The following is a 20683-nucleotide window of genomic DNA, read 5'->3' as shown; positions in this document are numbered from 1 at the left end:
AGATCAGATGCAGAAGTGCAGCAGAACCTGCATTTTTTTTTGGGGGGGGGAGCTCAGCATAAATCTTGTATTTCACTAATCTACATACCAGTGAACAAAAAAAACCCCAACACTACAACATTCTCAAACTCTAAAAGCAGTTTCATGTTAATTAGACTACAAAAAGCACAGTTTGCTTAACAAGGCAATTGTTAGGATTTAGTAACTCGATGAGAATATTTAGAAAATGAAGGGCAGTGCAATTCAATGCAAACTGAATCCCTTGAGCTGACAGGAGGAGGGCTGTGCTGCTGACTCTGAGGATAAATCCATGCTGTATCGATGCTGTCTGGGACACACAGCAGCCAGCCAGGAGTGCCCTTGACTTTCATGTGCCTGAGAGCAGATTAAGGCTCCCAGCATGGAATGTGCTCCTCTGGCAGCAGGTTAAGAGCTCTGGCCTGGGTTATGCAGCAGAGAGAAGAGGGAGGAGTTGAGGAACCACAATCTCTGGCTGCTCAGCGCTCAGCAGGGGCTGCAGGCTTGTCCTGACACCCTGACACCCTTCTCCTTCCCGTGGGAAGGACGTGCTGAGGGTGGAAGTGCCATCCAAGAGCATCAGGAGGCAGTGAGAGCCCCAGGTTTTATCTCTGGTGATGGTTTTGCAGCACTACCCTCTCCCTGTGCCCACCACGGGCGCTCCCAAGGGACTGGTTCTGTGTCAGCTTTGGGCCTGATGACTTGGGTATGGGAAAGGTGCTGTGGTCCTTGCTCCCAAATCCGGATCTCCCTCACCCTAGCACACTATTCCACCTTCTGTCCCACTCAGCAGCCTCAGCTCGACTCAAAGGCAGGGGTTGGAACACTGACAAGGTGGTTCTGAGGCAGGCCCAGGGACAGGAGAGCAGCAGCGGAGCTCTGGATCCCTGCAGGAATTCCAGGAGTGGGGGATCCCAAGCAGGAACCTGGTAAGGGCCCTGGACCCCTGCAGGAATTCCAGGAGCTGGGGGTGGCTCAGGGGGATCCCAAGCAGGAACCTGATAAAGGCTCTGGATTCCTGCAGGAATTCCAGGAGTGGGGGATCCCAAGCAGGAACCCAGTGAGGAGCTCTGGATCCCTGCAGGAGTTCCAGGAGCTGGGGATCCCAAGCAGGAACTGGGTGAGGGCTCTGGATCCTGCAGGAATTCTATGAGCAGGGGATCCCATGCAGGAACCCAGCGAGGAGCTCTGGATCCCTGCAGGAGTTCCAGGAGCAGGGGGTGGCTCAGGGGGATCCCAAGCAGGAGCCCAGCGAGGAGCTCTGGATCCCTGCAGGAATTCCAGGAGCAGGGGGTAGCTCAGGGGGATCCCAAGCAGGAGCCCAGTGAAGAGCTCTGGATCCCTGCAGGAATTCCAGGAGTGAGGGATCCCAAGCAGGAACCCAGGGAGGAGCTCTGGATCCCTCAGGAATTCCAGGAGCCAGAAGTGGCTCAGGGGGATCCCAAGCAGGAACCTGATGAAGGCTCTGGATCCCTGCAGGAGTTCCAGGAGCAGGGGGTGGCTCAGGGGGATCCCAAGCAGGAGCCCAGCGAGGAGCTCTGGATCCCTGCAGGAATTCCAGGAGTGGGGGATCCCACGCAGGAACCCAGTGAGGAGCTCTGGATCCCTGCAGGAGTTCCAGGAGCAGGGGGTAGCTCAGGGGGATCCCAAGCAGGAGCCCAGCGAGGAGCTCTGGATCCCTGCAGGAATTCCAGGAGCTGGGGGTGGCTCAGGGGGATCCCAAGCAGGAGCCCAGCGAGGAGCTGTGTGGAGCGAGCGCTGAGGGCCCGGCCCAGCGGGGCCCAGCGCGGCGCAGGCCGGGGCTCACCTTCCCTCCCCCAGGCTGGTGTTTGATGTTGTCCGTGGAGCCGATCTTGGAGCGGACGTTCTTCAGGTCGGGGGCTGAGGCGCTGCTGGCCGGCCGAGCCGCTTTGGGGGCGCTGACCTTGCCCGAGGCCTTGGCCGTGGTTTTCTTGGCGTCCGCCGACACCGTGGAGGCCGCGGCGGCTTTGGGGGCGGCGGTTTTGGGCTTGGGGCGCCCGCCGGCCGCGCCGGGAGCGCTGGAGGCCGCGGTGGAAGGAGTGGTGGTGCTGCTCTTGGTGGCACCGGTGCTGCCAGGAGCGCTCTTGGGGCGGCTGGGATCTGCTGGGGGATCAGGGAATGAGGGAGGAAAGGGGGGAAAATGGGGATTAGGGCCTGTAACACGAAGTGCCTCAGACACACCCTGCCCCATCCCAGCCCTGCCATGGCAACCTTCCATTGGGCCAGGCTGCTCCGAGCCCGGCCTGGGACATTCCCAGAGATGTACAGGGACCCCCTGAGTGACCCCAGCCCCAAACAATGGGGGTTGGATTCAGACTGAGGGAACGGCCTCAGGCTGGGCCAGGGGAGGCTCAGCTGGAAATTCAGAATATTCCTTCCCCAAAAAGCCTCTCCAGGCCAGGCCCAGCTCAGGGTTCAGCCCCCACTGCTGGAGGGATTTAAATCCCTGTGGATGTGGCACTTGGGGACATGGTCAGAGGTGGCCTCAGCAGTGCTGGGGGTTGCTTTTCCAGGGTTTTCCCAGGAAGGATTTCCACAGTGAGATGGAAAGTGAGCAGTTACCTGAGGGAGACTTCGCTGGCGTTTTCTTGGCATCTGCCGGCTTCGCGTCCGTCTTGATCGCTGCCAAGACAAACACAGCGGTCAGAGGAGGATCCCTGCAGCATTCCAGGCCTGGAATCAGCCCAGGGATTAACTGCTCTGTGTGAGCACCTGCCTGGGGAGCTCCTGCTGGCACCAAAACCCTCTCCTGTTTTGCAGCCAAAGCACCAATTCATGTCAAAGGATCCTCATTCGGTGACAGCCCACACCTGGGGATGGCTTGCATTTTGTCTCTCCTCACATTAACTTCCTGGCTCTGACAGCACTCACTGGGAGTGTTTTAATCCTGCCACACCTTCATTTCTTAAAAAAAAAAAACCCAACTGAGCACAAAAACCAAAACCCAAAACATTTCCTTTCTTTAAAAAGTAACAAAATCAACCCCTCGTTTGTCCTTGCCCAACCTTGCTCTCATTGCCAGACCAGTCCTACCCTGTGCCAATTTTCTTGCACAGGAGTTATTGCACATATTTTGGCTCCTATTTTAATTGTATAAACCCAAAAATCAATCCCTAAACTGAGCTGCCTTTGGGCAAAGCCCAACGATCATGACCTGATTACACTGCACAGAGGACACTCTGAACCAGGGATGATGCAGCCACGCTTCTCCAAGCAGGAGAAAACCAAACACCAAATTGATCAAGGCAAAAACCACGGAATGAAAAATAGAAATGGAACTTTATTTATTTGTCAACTATCTTTGGTCATGAAATTGTAGGGGTTTCATTATCAGTGATGGGCAAATTTGGGTAAAACCTGCTTCGTTTCAACAGCCAAAGGAAGGCAACGTTGAAAAGAAATAATAAATGGAAAAGACCCAAGTTAGAAATTATGAAAACCCTCATTTTTCAGTATTTAATTTCCATTAAGTTTCAGAGTTTTAGATACACTCCAGCAGCTGTCAGGGTCCTTTATGGAATATCAATACCAAAAAGACCAAGGGGAAGAGGCAGATAACTACAGGCCAAGTTAGTCTGGATCATTCCACCCTGACTTTGCTAAAAGCATTCAATTAAACACCCCAGATAAGATTCCAGCTAATGAGGTGAAACCCATTTGGATAATTTAATAAGGCCTAAAGGATGGATACATAATTAATAGCAAACACTTCAAACAAGGGGCTGGCAAACCAACCTAATTTCATTCCTTGAGACCACAGCTTTAATTGGGGAAGCTGCAGGGACAGAACAGACTTAGGGTTGTGTAAAAGGCAAAGGAATATTATGTTACATTAACATACAGAGAGATGTTATGTCTGCTGGTGCCAGTGGGGAGCCAAATGCTGAACACTTGTGTCTGTATGAACCTGAGGTGCTGAAAACTCAGACAAAACCCCTGGGACAATGGTCTGTGGTGACAGGCTTTGATCTGTGCCTGATCTGAAGGGCTGAGCGTGGTCTTGTACAAACATTAAAGTCATTTCCACAGGGAGGGGGACACAAAAACTAATGAAAAAATAGAATTAAAAATCAAAATATCAAGTCCCACATAACCCATGGCTCTCCTTTAGCAGAGAAAATGACTGACCTGAAAATACGTGAGGAAGTGAAGCTGTGAGTCAAACCTGGCCTTTACACACACATTTCATGTGAGACAATGACTGAAGCTTGGTGACAGCTCAAGGCACAGCACCAGCAGCTGTCCTGAAAGAGCATCTTCAGCCACAAACACCACCCCAAACTTATTCTCTGGCTCAACACTGTCATGAGAAACTAAATCCATGGAATCACTGTGCTTGGAAAAGTCCCACATCCAGTGCAGCTGCTCCCCAGCACTGACCCTGTCCCCAGGTGCCACATCCACACGGCTCCGAAATCTCTCCGGGGATGGGGCTCCAGCACTGCCCTGCACAATGGGCCTCACCACCCTTCCCATGAGGAATTTCCCCTGAAGGAATTCCCATGAGGAATATTCACCTGAGCCCTGCACAGCCCATTCCAAGGCCTCACCACCCTTCCCATGAGGAATTTCCCCAATTTCCACCCTGAGCCTCCCCTGGCCCAGCCTGAGGCCGTTCCCTCTCCTCCTGTCCCTGTTCCTGGCAGCAGAGCCCGACCCCAAGGCTGTCCCCTCCTCTAAAGGAGCTGATCAGAGCTGTGACCCCAAGAGCTCCAGGTGTCCCCACCCACATCTCACCCAAACCCAACCAAACCAAACCAAACCAAACCCAACCAAACCCAACCCAAACCCAACCAAACCAAACCCAACTAAACCAAACCAAACCAAACCAAACCAAACCCAACCAAACCAAACCAAACCAAACCACACCAAACTAAACCAAACCAAACCCAACTAAACCAAACCCAACCCAACCAAACCAAACCAAACCAAACCAAACCCAACTAAACCAAACCAAACCAAACCCAACCAAACCAAACCAAACCAAACCAAACCCAACCAAACCAAACCCAACTAAACCAAACCAAACCAAACCAAACCAAACCAAACCAAACCAAACCCAACCAAACCAAACCAAACCAAACCCAACCCAACCAAACCAAACCAAACCCAACCAAACCAAACCAAGCCAAACCCAAACCAAACCAAACCAAACCAAGCCAAGTCAAACCAAACTTAGTCAAACTAAGCCAAACCAAACCCTGAGCATTTGGCTCACTGTGGTTCCCTTGAGGTCCCAGGGCACCATCTGCCCTCTGTCCCACCCCAGCTTCCACCTCACCCAGAACGGGACCCCCTGCCCTTCCCATTCCTGCCTCTGTGCATTTCCAGACCCAGCCAGGGCAGCTCAGCCTCCCCATGGAATCCCTCCAGCTGACCTCATCCTCCCTCACCCCCTGGGCCCTGCCAGGCTCCCACGAGGCTCCTCCTCTGCACATCCTGCCTCTTGGAACGACCTCCCAGAGCTCTGCATCGCTGCCTCCGTCTCTTTTCAGCAGCAAACGCTCCTTTGTTCGTGGTTTGGTTTGGGCAGGAGGAATGAGCCCAGCTCATTAGAACAGATCCTGCTCCAGTTTGCCTCCAAGACCACACAAAATGAGTTTTAGCAGGATGGCCATGGGATCAGACAGGATACGTGGCACTTGGAATGTGCAACACCTTCTCTACACTTGATTAATTAGATTTTACCCCACAGCATAAAGTCTGGGATGTCCATGGGGCTGAATCCATCCCAACACAGCCAAAACACGACAATTCTTTTGGGAAAGCTGGGATGTGAATCCATGCTTTGGGATTCAAAGCACTCTGTGTCATTTTACACCTTTATTAACAAGTTTTGTCACTGAGGGTCATTTGAAATGACTTTAGAAGAGGTAAACCATAATTTTATCTGATGTTAAATCTCTTGAGCTCCATTAAAAGGAGTGAGAGCAGTGTGAGTTTATCTAAAACACTGCTCAGCTCTCCTGTTGAACTCATGGGAAGTTCCCTCTTTAGCAGCAAGGGACAGTTTTTGGATGAAGCTGATGTGATTTCAGCTCCAAATTCTTCCTGCTCTACTACAAGCCCTCTGCTTCTGCTCAGCTCTTTTTGGATTTCACACACCAGTTCAGGCATCTCAAGTCTGATTTGCTTTCCTAAGCTTTCATTTAATTTTATTTATTTTTTATTTATTTATTTAATTTTATTTCCTAAACCAAAGATTTGCTTTCCTAAGCTTTTATTTAATATTTATTCTGTTCCTATGGCAAAATACAGAGGGGATAGAATGCCCACTCTTAAATCAAGTGTGTCCAGTAATTGAATTAACCCTGGATCACACAGAGCTGATCCAGGTTGGCCCTGAAGGGAGTTTGGAAGAGGAAGCCCTGGAGAGAAAAAACATTTGAGCTACTGTCAGAATCCAGACAACGACGGAGCAGCTTTTGAGCACACTGCCCTGGGCAGCTTTTTCCATGATGAAATCTGGAATATCCCTCCTGCCAGGGAGCTTTGGAGAGCACCTGAAGGGCAGATTCCCAAGGGAAAAGGAGGGAAAAGGAGGGAAAAGGAGGGAAAAGGAGGGAGCACTCACACGTCGGCCTCTTGGGAGGAGTCGCCGCCGTGGTTTTGGCAGCGGCCGCTGCCGTCACCGGCGACGGTGCCGTGGTCCGGGGAGCAGCAGAGGAGCTCCTGGAAGGAGTTTTAGGAGTGGTGGAGGATGGAGGCTTGGAGAGGGAAGTTCTCTTCTCCGCGGGCTTCGCATCCGCGACCTGAAAGGGAGCGGGAGGCGTCAGAACGGCCGGGATGTCACCGGCCAAGCGCCGCGCTCAGCGGGAACGGGAGGGGCCAGAACAGGCTGAAATGAACAGAAATCGCTGCTGGAATTCTTAAACACTTAATTAAGGCTGGCACTGCTGAAATTATAATGCAATTGAAATATAATGAAGATGTGATGGTGTGGAGGAGGACACGGAGCACGGGCCCCGCCGAGGAGCGGGTCCCACCCAGGGCTGGCTCAGCTTGGATGTGTGGAGCTGGGAAGGAGGTTTTGATTTCTGGATAAAATGGAACCATCAGAACACCAGAAATGCTCCTGGGAGAGATTCCCATCCCCCAGGAGCAGGAAGGCTCCCTAAGCTGGAATTTATTAAAACACTGAGGACAGGAAAATCGGGTGTCTGTGGCTCATCCCTCACTTGGAAAACTCTTTCCTGCTGGCCCTGGTCAGGCACTTGTTTGTCAACCCTGAAGTATGAAAATACTGAATTAATGCAAGGGAATAAATATTATTTTATCAAAAAGGGATTCAGAATGATACAAAAACTTGAACCAAACCAAAGTCACCAGCTCAGAGAAAAGTGCACATTTACACTGGGGCTTTCATTTTGCCTTCTGTTATTTTTAGTTATTTCTAAAAGACACTCAAATGCAGTAATTTGAGCTTAATTCAGCAGCAGTGGTGGTGCTCAGCCATCAGTGAAAGCTTCTGAAATAGGTTTTGATGTTCCCTTTTAAAGTTGAAGTCCTCTGCTCTGTAAGATGACAACACAGGGAACATTCAAGGGACACCACCCGTTCCTAACACACGGGGATTCCCTGCTTGTCTGGATGTGCAACACTGTCCATGAACCCTCTCTTTTGGGGAATTACAAATCCCCAAGGTTTTCTGAGTGTTATCAGTTCTCTCTGTGCAGTTCTGCAGTGACCAGACATCATAAAATGACCAGAGGTGGGAAATGTGGAGCGTTCACATGGATTTGTTTTTCTTCACTATTCATATCAAAGGTCTCCAGTCAGGATTCCCATGTTCTTGTCTGGATTTAGGAGTTGTATACAGAAGGAATTCCTGGATGGGAGGGTGGGGAGAGTCTGGGATGGAACTCCCACACAATCTGGATCCCTGGCAGTGTCCCAGGCCAGGCTGGATGGATTTTGGAGCAGCCTGGGACAGTGGGAGGTGTCCCTGACCATGGCAGGGCTGGAATGGGATGGGATTAATGTTCCATTCCAGCCCAACCCAGCCTGGGATCCCCAATTCACAGCAGCTCACCAGGACAATCCCAGCACCACACTCAGCTTCCATTCTCCCCTGTGGTGACACAACTCAGTGCCAGGGACACGATGCCATCCCTGGGAAGCTGCTCCCAACACACCAAATCCCATTTTTGATCCGAGCACAGGAACCCAGGAGCACAGGAACGTCCCCTGCCAGCGAGCCCCGGCTGCTCCCCAGAGCCAGGCACTTCTTACCTTTGGTTTAGTCTCTTTTGGAGTTAAGGTGGAGGGACGGGTGCTGCTGGTGCCGGGGCGTTTGGCAGTGGTGCCTGGAGTAGGACCTGCAGTTGGGCTCGTGGCCTTTTTGTTTGTGCCCGGGGTGGCCGAGCTCGGCCGCTTGGGGCTGGTGGTGGCCGAGGGCTTGGCCTTCGCTGCTGCCGGCTTTGGAGCGGAGCTGGATGCAGCAGGCTTTAGGGTTGGGCCAAAAAGCAAAATCCAGGATAAAACCAAAGAAATACAACAAAAAATAGCGCATTGTAAACCAAAACATTGAGCTGCAACAACAGAAAAGTGATATTTTTAAAGGAAACAAATCATAAGAATAGCAATTAATAATAATAATAATAATAATAATAATAATAATAATAATAATAATAATAGCAGCAATAATAGCAATAATAATAAATAATAATAAATAATAATAATTAAAAAAGCAGCTTTCTGTTTTCTGAGTGCAACAAAGACCGAAAAGCAGCGGCCCCCAGTGCTGGGGGGGTTCTGCCATTCAATTCCAAACCAACAGGATTATTTCAGCAGCATGGAAAGCACCAGAAGGAATGGCTGGTAAAGCTGGATTAGCAATTGGGTGCTCCTGACATGCAGAGCTCTGTGCAATCCCCAGGCTGTGGATTTCCAATTTGGGGCCAGTGGGGATTGCACTCCCAATCCTCAGCGGATCAGCTCCATGGGCAGAGGGCAGAGACCCCCCCAGCAGCACTGGGGACACTCAGGGGGACTCTGCTGAGTGCTGCAAGCTCCTGAGAGCAGAGCTGCCAAGCCAGAGGGGTCTGGGCAGGACCCTGCGAGCACAGGGAACAGCTCACGGAGCACAGGTGTTACTACACCTTTACTACGTGTTTACTACCGCCGCAATCAGCAGCACCAGCCAGGGAAGTCACTTCCACACTTTGAGTTTGGCACGGGCTCTGTTGGTGGATGGCTTGGGATGGGTTTGCTGCAGGGAAGGGCAGCTCAGAGAACAGAACTGGGGCTGGCACAGCTGAGGAAGAAGAAGAGGCAGCAGGTGGAACCCACGGAGATGATGTTCCAACAGGGAGCAGCTCCTACCTTGGTCTTCTTCTCGGGGCTGGGAGGGAGCTCCTTGTTGGGAGGAGCTGTGATGTCGTTCCCACTCACGGCCTCGGCAGCTTTGGGCTCCTCTGGTTTGGCTGGGGGAACCAAGGGAGATTTGTAAGTTTATGATTTTTTATTTGTTTTTAAAGATGTATTTTTTAGTTTCTTGTTATTGAACACAGCAGCAGCAGGAGACAGACCAGCACAGGTTGGTGTTAGTGGAAAATTTCCTAAACCTCAGAATACCTGCAGGAAGAAAGATTTTCCCTGCAACAGGACAGCTTCATCCAGATGCTGTTAGATTCCAATTTCTCCTGTTATCCCAGTGGGAAAAGCCAGCCAGCAGGTGAAGGAAACCCATGGTTTAATTTACATAGCAAACCTTCTCATCTTTCAAGTTGTTACAATAAATTATTGGAATGTTAATGGTGAAGTTCTGACCTCTTCCAGGTTTGACACTTTTCCTGGAGTGGGTTCTGTTCCCAACTGTCCCTGTTGTTACAGCTGCTCCTGCTCAAGCTTTCTCCTGCCCACATCCACAACTGGAGCCCCTGGGGAGCAGGGAGGATTCCCAGCAGCTGAAAGAAAGGTCCCAGCTCCCAGCCCTGGATCCAACAGCTCAGGAGGAACCTGGAGCTCCAGGGCTGGAGCCCCTCTGGAGCCAGGCTGGGAGAGCTAGGAATGTTCCCCTGGAGAGGAGAAGCTCCAGGGAGAGCTCACAGCCCCTTGCAGGGCCTGAAGGGGCTCCAGAAGAGCTGGAGAGGGACTGGGGACAAGGGATGGAGGGACAGGACACAGGGAATGGCTCCCAGTGCTTGGATGGGAATATTGGGAAAGAATTCCTGGCTGGGATGGAATTCCCAGAGAAGCTGTGGCTGCCCCTGGATCCCTGGCAGTGCCCAAAGCCAGGCTGGATGGAGCTGGGACAGTGGAAGGTGTCCCAGGTGAGATGGGATGGTCCTTAATGCCTCTTTCCATGCAAACCATTCCAAGATTCCCAGGAGAGCAGGACCATGGAGATCCCATCACGCTGTGTTACAGCACCAAGCTCAGGTTCAGCTGCAGGAAGTGCCAGTTCTCCCTGTGATTTCCCAGTGATTTCCCTGTGATTTCCCATCCTGGCCATTGTCACCTGAGCTGTGACACGGGGTGGGGACAGTGAACACAGCCAGGCTGTCCCCAGGGCCAGGAGAGCAGCATCTCCTCCTGGTGTCCTCTGAAAACACAGAACCAAAGCAGTGTCCAACCACAGCAGCACCAGCACCGCCCTCCAGCCCAACAAAACCTTCACTTAGGAGCAGTTTTCTCCCCAAATCCCCAAAATCCTGCAGCAGCAGGGAACAAACAAGGAGCAGCTTCCCCAGAAACCTCTGCCAGCCCCTCCTTGGCCACGGTGGAGCTGCACACACTGCCCTGAGCTCCTTCCCTGCAGCTCCTGCAGCGCTGGAATTTCAGGCAGGATCCTGTGCCAACAGCCCAGCATCAATTCCTGCATCTCCCCTGTCACCTGGGGATTCAAATCCAGCCTGATCCGTGTTGGACCTTGCTTTTTATAACCCTGCAACAGATTGTGACAAGCCCAGGGTAACAATTCCAGCAGTAAACAGCCTGTTCTCACATCTTTTGGAAATCACTGCTCCTATTCCTCCTTTTCCTGCTTGTCAGACTTGACAGCAGCGTCTCAGAGGATGGCTCAGGAAAATAAAATCACCCCGTGCCTCCCTCCCACCAGAGTTTGGGGTTGTTGTTTTTATGTTCTGACTCCAGGCTAAGTTCAGGAGAAACATTTTTTCCCCCCTGAATTGGTTTAACCCCTTCCAACCCATCTGGCTTTCCAGTTTTGCAGCGTTGGGCTGAGCATCCTGGGCACATAAAGGAGGAAAACCAGCAAAATGTAGAGGTTGAACAGTTGTTTTAATGTAAAACTCTGAGGATTTGTGTCTGTTCACCTGGAAAACCCGTTTTTATTGCAGCTGATCTGTATTGGCTCCTCTCTACCTGATTCCTCCCCTGCATTTCAATGAACCTGAATCTTCATCTCACCTGTCAGTTCCACCCACAGCCCTGTCAGCAGTTCCCTCTCCTGACAAACACCCTCCTGCCCATTCTCTGCTCCAGGGAACATTTGGAATCCTACCAGTCCCAAATATCCCCAGCACCGAGGTGACTTCCCAGCTGCTGTCATTAATTGTCATTAATTATTTCAGCTAATTCAGCACCAACGTTAAACCTCTGCCATGAATTCCCAGCATCAGGGAGTGCTCCACAAATCCAAAGGTTCAGGATTTAAACTCCAGCAGTTTCCATGTTTCTGAACCAATGACAACGTGAATTTCACGTTATTTCATGTTGCTTAATAGAAGGTGAATAAAAACCAGGACAGAACCCAGGAAATGGCTCCCACAGCCACAGGGCAGGGAAGGATGGGATATTGGGAAGGAATTCCTGGCTGGGATGGAATTTCCAGAGCAGCTGGGGCTGCCCCTGGATCCCTGGAAGTGCCCAAGGCCAGGCTGGAGCAGCCTGAGATGGTGGGGGAGTCCCTGCCATGGCAGGGGTGGTTTAAGGTCCCTCCAACCCCCCCAAAACCATTCCATGATGATGATGATGATATGATGATGATGATAATGATATTATTATTATTATTATTATTATTATTATTATTATTATTATTATTATTATTATTATTATTATTATTATTATTATTATTATTATTTTAATTTCAAGGTTTTTTTAAAATATTTCTTCAGGGGAGCTGGGGTGAGAACTTCCCTACTTGAGGGGCCGTGATTCAGGCTCTGTCTCTGACATTCCAGAACACACAAGCCTGCACCATCCCCCAGGGATTACAGAAGGACAGGTTTGGGGTTTAATCCTCATTTGTCCTGTGCTCATCAGGACATTTGCTCTCATTCATGGTTTAATTACGAGGCTGTTCTGAGAACTGGGAACATTTCCTAGTTACAGGGAATATTAGGAAAAGCTGCCAAACCTTAATCAAATTTGTTCATTAGGCTGCAGGAATTATTTAAGAGACTTTTCAGTTTGCCTGCTCCCCCAAGCACAGCAAGAAGGCCCTGAAAGATCTTTGAAAGGCGTTTTGTTGGAGCTGCTGTGCCCCGAGCCGGCTCCTCCGGCCTGGCTGAGTCAGCACCGACGTGGAATTGCTCCCCAGGGAAAGGGGATTCAAGGAGACAGGGAAGGACATTCCCATCTGCCATCCTCCACTCATCCCTCCGAGGCACAGCTCTTCTGCCATCAGGGGTTTTCTCTGCCTGCTCCTCTCCGCGCTGCTCGGCTCCTCGCCGCGCCTATTTCTGATGCTGAAAATCACTTTTTTGGGATGTCCCAATGATTTCTGCACTGCAAGAAATGATTCCTATCCCTGCTGAGGCCCTGGAACAGGTGTCCAGAGAAGCTGGGGCTGTCCCTGGATCCCAGCTGGGAGAGCTGGGAATGTTCCCCTGGAGAGGAGAAGCTCCAGGGAGAGCTCAGAGCCCCTTGCAGGGCCTGAAGGGGCTCCAGGAGAGCTGGAGAGGGACTGGGGACAAGGGATGGAGGGACAGGAGACAGGGAATGGCTCCCACTGGATTTTGGGATATTGGGAAGGAATTCCTGGCTGGGATGGAATTCCCAGAGCAGCTGGGGCTGCCCCAGGCCAGGCTGGACAGGGTTTGGAGCAGCCTGGGACGGTGGGAGGTGTCCCTGCCATGGCAGGGGTGGCTCTGGATGGGCTTTAAGGTCCCTCCAACCCAAACCTGCCTGGAATTCTTAAAAAATCTTAAATCTTAATTCACTCAAGTGCACCAGTGACTCCACAATAACCCCTAAACCCACAAACTCCAGGATTCAGTTTGGGGTTTTACAGGCAGCAGTGAGGAAGGAGCCCACCCCTAAATATAACAGCAACACCTGCAGGGACATTCCTGGGCTCCAGCTCCAGCATTCCCTGGAAAAGCCCCACTCCAGTGTTTGAGATTCTTGCTGCTGGAGTGCTCCAAACCTTCCTAGCCTCCACCCAGCTCTCCAGGTTCCTGTGAGCACAGCCAGACCCACACCAGGTTCATCCCACCTGGACCCACTCTGGAGCGCTTGGTGCAGGGTGAGCTTGGCCAACCCATCCCAACGCTCAGCCAAGATCACCCACAGAGCCCAAAACTACATCTGGCAAAGCCCCACGAATGCCAACAAGTTAAAAATAAGGGATTTTAAAATAAATTTGTCTCCAGAAACCGGGTGCTTGCCATGGGTGGATGAACGACCCAGCAAACATCACCACGTGGGGCTTGACAGAAGCGGACTGGGAGGGAACAAGACTCAGAAGAAATCAGCAGTGGTGATTATTCAGAATAAATAATAATAACGAGATGATCTGTGCCAAAAGCACACCCAGAAAAGCAAGATTTAGCTCTTTGTGCTAGAAGTGAGCAGCAGCCCTCCTGCAGATCTGGAAGATGGCAAAGGCAGCTCTCAGGCCACCGAGGAGGCTGACGAGGGACGTGTCCCCCCTCGGAGCCACAGCCGGCCCCGCTGCGGCCTTGGCAGCCACCTGGACGGGAATTCAGGGCCTGAGAAGACTCTCAACGTGCTTCATCCTCAAACTCTCACTCCTCTCCTCGCTGCTCCTCTCCTGGTGGCTCCTGAGGTGCCTCCAGAGAGACAAAAGCTGGCGTGACACAGCCAAAGTGGGCGAGGCAATGGCTTCACGAGTCTTGGCTCCCCCAAAAACAGCACAGAGCAGAAGAGCTCCTGTGGCAGCTGTGGGAAGGCCAAAGGTGTCCCCAAGGCTCAGCTCAGTCTGTCCCTCATTTCCTTCAAACCCCCCAGTGTGGACAGAGTCTCTCTCCAAAGGCTCCTGTGCAGCTCCAGTGCAGCTCAGCAGAAGCTGCAGCACATCCTGCGGGTCAGCCCAGGATGGCTGAGCCTGGAAAAGCCTCTCAGAGCATGGAGCCAGCTCTGCCAAGGCCATCATCATCCCCTGTCCCCAAGGGCCACATCCACAGGGCTTTTAAACCCTCCAAGGAAGGGGACTGCACCCTGCAGCTGGGCCAGGGCTGGAGAGCCCTTCTGGGGAGGTGGGAATGGCTCCCAGTGGTTGGATTTTGGGATATTGGGAATTGGGAATTCCTGGCTGGGATGGAATTCCTGACTGGGATGGAATTCCTGGCTGGGATGGAATTCCCAGAGCAGCTGGGGCTGTCCCTGGATCCCTGGCAGTGCCCAGGGCCAGGCTGGAGCCCCTCTGGAGCCAGGCTGGGAGAGCTGGGAATGTTCCCCTGGAGAGGAGAAGCTCCAGGCAGAGCTCAGAGCCCCTTGCAGGGCCTGAAGGGGCTCCAGGAGAGCTGGAGAGGGACTGGGGACAAGGGATGGAGGGACAGGACACAGGGAATGGCTCCCACTGCTTGGATTTTGGGATATTGGGAATTGGGAATTCCTGGCTGGGATGGAATTCCCAGAGCAGCTGTGGCTGCCCCTGGATCCCTGGCAGTGCCCAAGGCCAGGCTGGACGGGGTTTGGAGCAGCCTGGGATGGTGGGAGGTGTCCCTGCCATGGCAGGGGTGGGAATTTAATGAGTTTATTAAATTTATCTGAGTTTATTAAAAGGTCCCTCCCAAGCCAATCCGTTCTGGATCTGTGGGACCTCAGGGCCACCCCTCAGGGGACACTGAGCTGTCACAGGCTGGAGGGAGCCCAAAGGGAGCCTCCACCCCACACCTGGGAGGGAAACACCTGCACCACCCTCTGCAGACAGGGATGCCCACAGCTCCTCCCATGGCTTCCTGAAGCCAACCCCTGATTATGGGTAAATACATGTATTTATATGTAAATAAAACTTTATATGTAAAAAAATTCAATATGTTTATATTTTACATATAAATATATAATATCTATATGTAAAATATAAATATATTAAATATATTTACTATAGAAATATTTAATTTTATAAATTTAAATTTAAATTATTAATTTAATAATTTAATATAGAAATGGATTTAATATAGAAATAAATATATAAATATATTTAATATAGAAATATATAAATATATATTTAATATAGAAATAAATATATAAATGTATTTAATATAGAAATATATAAATATATTTAATATAAAAATAAATATATAAATGTATTTAATATAGAAATATAAAAATATATATTTAATATAGAAATATATTAAATATATAAACATATATTTAATATAGAAATACATTTAATATAGAAATATACTTAATATAGAAATATATATATTTAATATAGAAATATAGTAAATATATAGACATATATTTTATATATATAAATATATATTTAATATAGAAATATATTTAATATAGAAATATACTTAATATAGAAATATATATTTAATATAGAAATATAGTAAATATATAGAAATATATTTAATATATATAAATATTTATTTCATATAGAAATATATATATTTAATATAGAAATATATTAAATATAAAAAAAAATATGTAAATAGAATTCCTAACCAGGAGAAAAATCCCATCTCACCCACTCCCCCAAAATACATCTCTCTGCCCATCCTGTGAATTCCAGGCTGGAAATCACCTTCCAGCTCCTCAGCACACGCAGCCCCACTGGAGTAAGAGGATGAGGCAGGGTGGGAGGGATGAGGGGAGGTCATTTACCCCAATCCCCCACTCCAGCTACACCAGACTGCTCAGGCTGTGCTCAGCTTTATTCTGAGCATCTCCAGCCATGGAGATTCCACATCTGGGGAATCCAATATCCCCAGATGTGCAATTCCACATCTTCTCCTCCAATATCTGATCAAGCTCCTGGTAAAATAAAACAAAGCTGAGATCCCTCAGTTCCCAAACTGCTGGCAGAAGCTGTTTCACAGCTTTGCAGAAACCTCTCACAAGTCACCCAGCACCGTTTGCTTTCAGCTGCTGCTGCTGCTGCTATTTTTGTTTGCTGACCCATATTCTTATCCTGGAAAAACAGAACTGTCTCCTCTTGTTCACAACCTCCCTGTCGTTGATGACTTTTCAGACAGCAACCACAACCACCTCCCTTCTCCATGCTCCCTCTTCCAGGCTGGGCTGTCTCGTTTGGCCCCTGCCTGTGTCATGGAATCATGGAATCATGGAATCAATCATGGAATCAATCATGGAATCATGGAATCATGGAATCATGGAATCAATCATGGAATCATGGAATCATGGAATCATGGAATCAATCATGGAATCATGGAATCATGGAATCATGGAATCAATCATGGAATCATGGAATCAATCATGGAATCAATCATGGAATCATGGAATCAATCATGGAATCATGGAATCAATCATGGAATCAATCATGGAATCATGGAATCATGGAATCAATCATGGAATCAATCATGGAATCATGGAATCATGGAATCATGGAATCAATCATGGAATCATGGAACCCCAGCATGGGTTGGGATGGAGAGATCCTAAAGATCATCCCATCCCATTCCATGGCAGGGACACCTTCCACTGTCCCAGGCTGCTCCAAACCCTTCCAGCCTGGCCTTGGGCACTTCCAGGGATCCAGGGACAGCCCCAGCTGCTCTGGGAATTCCATCCCAGCCCCTCCCCAGGGCCTGCCCACCTTCACCAGGAATTTTTTTCCATGTATCTTCACCTGGCTTTTCCCTCTTTCAAACATTAGGATTTATGAATTGACAGAGGTTTGGGGTTTTTTTTGTTCTCTCTTTCTGTATTCCTACAAATCCCCTTACTGGGGGAAAGCCACACAAATCCTCCTTGTGCCACCTCCACCCTACAAATGCACCAGAGTTCTGAGGTGATGCTGAGCTGAAGCCAGGAGGGAGCAAACACAAACCTTCAGCCTCACAGAGCCCTTCACCTTCAGTTTTGAGTAACAGCTCTCAGGAAAGCTGCAACTGTGCGTGAAAAAACCCAAACAGGCACGAAATCTGAAAAGCTTTGCTGTCTCTATTCCCTGCAGAAGTAAAATGAGGCAACAGCACTTAGGGAAATGCACCCAGGAGGATCTTTTGAGAGTAAAGCCGTGTTCCTGCACTGTTTTAGAAATGACAGAATTGTGTCCAGCTATTCCTCAACCACCAACCAGCAGCTTAGGCAAGAGCAAGCACTCCCAAAAATCCATCCTCCGTGTCCAGAGGAAGATCCTGGGAGATCCCATCTTGGGCTCCTCTCAAAAAGCCAGAAGGGTTTCTGTTTTCTGGCACCAAGGTGGGCAAAGGTTGGATCTGAATCCCCTTCTGAGGCACTGGCCAGGGAAGGGGCACATTCCCAACCCTGCCAGAGCTCCCAGGGATGCTCAGGGGGGATTGTGCAGGGCCAGGGGTTGGATCAATGACCCCTGAGGGTCCCTCACCCTCAGGATATTCCACATTTTCCCACCATTCCTTTTCCCCTCTAATAAAGGAGCATCTCCAGGCTCTGTGAGGCTGGATCCCCTGCAAGCTGTCCCTGCCAGCTGTCCCTCTGCTCCCTGTGTCACCTGCCCTGCCACAGCTGCAGCCAACGTGAACCAGGCCAGCCTTCATCCCCAGATCCCCAACCAGGGATATTTAGCAGGCTAAGCTGAACTAAAACATCATTCAATGAAACAGCTCCATAATTCTCATCGGGATTAGAGTCATCAGCTGAAAATCCATTAAGAGAAATAGATTAAGCAATAAGGCAATGACCAGCCTTGTCTTTACTCTCCCTCTTGAACGTAAACAACCCCTGGAACAAAACCTGCATGGAGAGGCAGCAGCTCCTTCCTCATCCATCAGCAGCAGCTGCATCCCAAAAACCACCTTCAAACCAAGCCTTTTTGTCTAAGGGTCCTACAGAAAAGTATCTACAACTACAACAAAGCTTTGTTTGGGCAGGAATACAACCCTGAGCTGCTTCCTCCTCTCCAGAAAAGGTTAAATCAACATCTCCTGCTTGACCCAAATGCAGAGGGCTCAGCAATTATTTGGCAACAAATGCAATCAGTCAGTGTCTACATTTTCCCTCGTTATCAAGAGAATAAACCAGATGTCCTCTTCACCTGCACTTGTAAGGCTCCAGGATTGTTAAGACTCAATTTTTACCCCAGCAAGGGAAATCCTCAATCAGAATATCCTGAAGTGGCTCCCGTGTTTACCCAAAAGGACACGAAGTGGGGCTGAGGAGCTGCTGCAACACCTCCCCAGCAGTGAGCACAGCAAAACCACCCCAGAGCTGGGCAGGAGAGCCAGGGGCCAGCAGGGAACAAACAGGACCCAAATTCCTGATCCAGGCTGGCCCTGAAGATGCTCTGAATGTTGGTGAAACCCCAGAGAATCCCCAGGTGGCCACCTGAGCTCGGGCAGTGCCAGGGGACACCCAGGGTATTTACAGGGAATTCAGAGATTCCCAGACTGGTTTGGGTTGGGAGGGACCTTGGAGCTCATCCAGAGCCACCCCAGCCATGGCAGGGACATCTCCACTGTCCCACAGGGATCCAGGGACAGCCCCAGCTGCTCTGGGAATTCCATCCCAGCCAGGAATTCCTTCCCAATATCCCAAAATCCAACCAGTGGGAGCCATTCCCTGTGTCCTGCCCAAAGTCCCTCTCCAGCTTTTCAGTGTCTGAAGGCAGAAAACTGCTGCTCCACACCGTTCAAAATGCAAAATAACACCAATCCTGTCCTGGAACACTCAAACACAAAGGTGTCACTAATGATCCAAGGAATTCCAGCGAGGTTCCTCAGTATCCCCCAACTCCAAGCAGGCCCAGAGCAGCTGCAATCATTCCTGTCCTTTCTCCCCTGTTATAAATAACATTTCCCGTGGTCAGGAACCCTCCAGCAGCAGCTCTGCAGCGCTGCCTCCACCTGGGCAAACCTCAGGCCAGGGCTCTCACACCCCCAATCCTGCTGGGAGTCTTGGATTCTGTGCTCATCTAAACCACAGAGTTCTCCTGGGAAAAAAATCCATCTGGATTTTTTCAGTCCAGTCCAGTCCATCTGGACTGGAAGTTATGCTGGGCTTTATGGATTATAAAGAAACCCGAGCTTTGGAAAGCCAGGATGGCTTCCTGAAGCAGACACTGAGCTGGTGTTGGGTGTGACAGACCCAATTCCTGGTGTTTCAGAGCAGGAAACACCGCAAGGAGACGCCAAGAGAAGGCAGAAGGTGGAGGCAGTGGTGAAAAACATCACCCATGGCAGTGACACTGCTGGAGCTGATTTATTTGGGTACAAATAAATGCCAATAAATCACTCAACTGTGAACTGACAACCCTGTCCTTAATGCTGAGAACAGCACAACCACTTTTCCAGGGAAGATTTGGTTCCCTGAGGAACTGAGGGAGCTGGGCAGGTCCTGGGGCTCAGCTCTGACCAGGACTGATCTGCAGCCAGCATCTCCTGGATGAAAATACCTGCCCTGGGCACGCCAGGCTTTGACCTGGAGCACCTTCAGGGCAGTTTCTAAAAGGAAATGAAACTAAAATGAAACTAAAATGAAACTAAAATGAAATTAAAATGAAACTAAAATGAAACTAAATGTGTCATCACCAGATGGGCTTTAAGGTCCCTTCCAGTCAAACCATCCTGGGATTCTGTGATCACACCAACACCCACCTGTCTGCAAGCAAGAAAAGTTTTATGTACAATTCTATAAATTCTTTTCTATTAAAAGAGCACAAGAGGAGCAGATACTCAGCAAAAAATCCCACAATCCTGGGTGGGCAGAACCAAGGAAATCTGCTTTAAGTGGAGATACCATATAAATGATTTGGATCAGGTTGAACAATTCTTTACAGTGTTTAGATTTAGATTTAACATCAGCTCCACCTTCCAGGCAGCACTGCCTGCTGGGAGAGTTATTTTTACTATAAATGATTGATTAATGGGGAGAGAGAAAAATCCTCAGCACAGAAAGTTTGAAAGCTTTTCAGGAACATCTGAGCAATTTCTGTTTGGCTTCTCTTGCGTTCTGAAAAATCCTCTAAACTGCACACACAGAAAACATTTTGTTGCTTTGTTTGCTTCCAGGAGAGGATAAATCCAGAGATTAAAAGACTAAAAATTACAAAGAGTAGAAAATATGTTTTTAAATTCTATGATATTCATGCCTGTGAGAGCTCTGCCAGCTCAGTTATCTCTTTATCAGCTCACTCAGTGGTTGTAAGGACAACAAACAAGCTTTTATAATAAAGATTGTGAGAGCAAAATTTTAAACCAAATGCTAAAAAAAAACCCAACAAAAACCCTTGGCAATCTGAATAAACCATCTGCAAAACACAACTCAGCCAGAACACTCGGAGCACTCCCATCTCAGTGACCTTTCCATCACTGATGCTCAGCCCCTC

At 49.5% G+C, this 20683-nt stretch overlaps 1 protein-coding gene across 45 annotated transcripts in view; it reads right to left on the bottom strand.

Annotated features, from left to right (window-relative positions):
• The window catches only part of MAP4 (microtubule associated protein 4), a 145978-nt gene that overhangs the window by 11858 nt on the left and 113437 nt on the right, over window positions 1–20683 (bottom strand). For 21 of the 45 annotated variants that reach the window (XM_086849153.1, XM_086849579.1, XM_086849744.1 and 18 more), the window contains 5 exons: window positions 9364–9464; window positions 8272–8484; window positions 6614–6791; window positions 2602–2661; window positions 1826–2142 (listed from right to left, as the gene is read on the bottom strand). In XM_086849153.1, coding sequence (XP_086705279.1) covers window positions 1826–2142; window positions 2602–2661; window positions 6614–6791; window positions 8272–8484; window positions 9364–9464 — 869 coding nt within the window. The remainder of the gene's footprint in view (window positions 1–1825; window positions 2143–2601; window positions 2662–6613; window positions 6792–8271; window positions 8485–9363; window positions 9465–20683) is intronic. The other 24 variants (XM_086850636.1, XM_086849445.1, XM_086849992.1 and 21 more) reach the window with 3 other exon arrangements.

The sequence above is a fragment of the Cyanistes caeruleus genome, chromosome 1 (genome assembly GCF_971803275.1).
Source record: "Cyanistes caeruleus chromosome 1, bCyaCae1.hap1.1, whole genome shotgun sequence".
In the NCBI taxonomy this organism is placed as follows: domain Eukaryota; kingdom Metazoa; phylum Chordata; class Aves; order Passeriformes; family Paridae; genus Cyanistes; species Cyanistes caeruleus.
Note: the sequence above shows the minus strand (reverse complement) of the source record. Positions and strands in the feature narration are given on the sequence as shown.